This window comes from Galeopterus variegatus, unplaced genomic scaffold, assembly GCF_000696425.1.
Source record: "Galeopterus variegatus unplaced genomic scaffold, G_variegatus-3.0.2 Scaffold22484, whole genome shotgun sequence".
Taxonomy (NCBI): Eukaryota; Metazoa; Chordata; class Mammalia; order Dermoptera; family Cynocephalidae; genus Galeopterus; species Galeopterus variegatus.
Window position 1 is genome coordinate 1 of NW_007748595.1, and position 373 is coordinate 373.

Sequence of the window (373 nt, forward strand, 5' to 3'; positions counted from 1 at the left end):
GGTGGGTGCATCACTGCGGGCCCGCGCTCAGCGGCTCCACCCTCAGCCACAGTCCACCCTCTGCGCGCAGGATCAGCTCTGGTTTCCTGCGAGGCTCCTTGTCATCAGGCAGGACACGGAAGCGCAGCAGCGTGAGCGCCAGGGTCACCTTCATTTCGGCCATGGCGAACGTCTGCCCGATGCAGTTCCTGGGGGCAGGGGTGGGGACTCTGATTGCATCAAGGACCCCCCACACCCCTGGGCCCCGTCGTACCTGAAACCTGGTCTAGGACCCCCACCCTGCTCACCCTGAGGGGCACAGAGGGGGTTAACTGTGCCTGGGACCCCCACGTGGGCTTGTGTATCCCCTGAGCCGGGCCCAGAATCCAGCCCC

At 66.2% G+C, this 373-nt stretch overlaps 1 protein-coding gene across 1 annotated transcript in view; it reads right to left on the reverse strand.

Annotated features, from left to right (window-relative positions):
- Nucleotides 1-10: 10 nt before the first annotated feature.
- Nucleotides 11-373, reverse strand: part of LOC103583383 (cytochrome P450 4F1-like) — a gene marked incomplete at its 5' end in the record, with an annotated part of 11,710 nt that continues 11,347 nt past the window's right edge. Inside the window, one exon of the mRNA XM_008564709.1 lies at nt 11-253. Coding sequence (XP_008562931.1) covers nt 11-253 — 243 coding nt within the window. The remainder of the gene's footprint in view (nt 254-373) is intronic.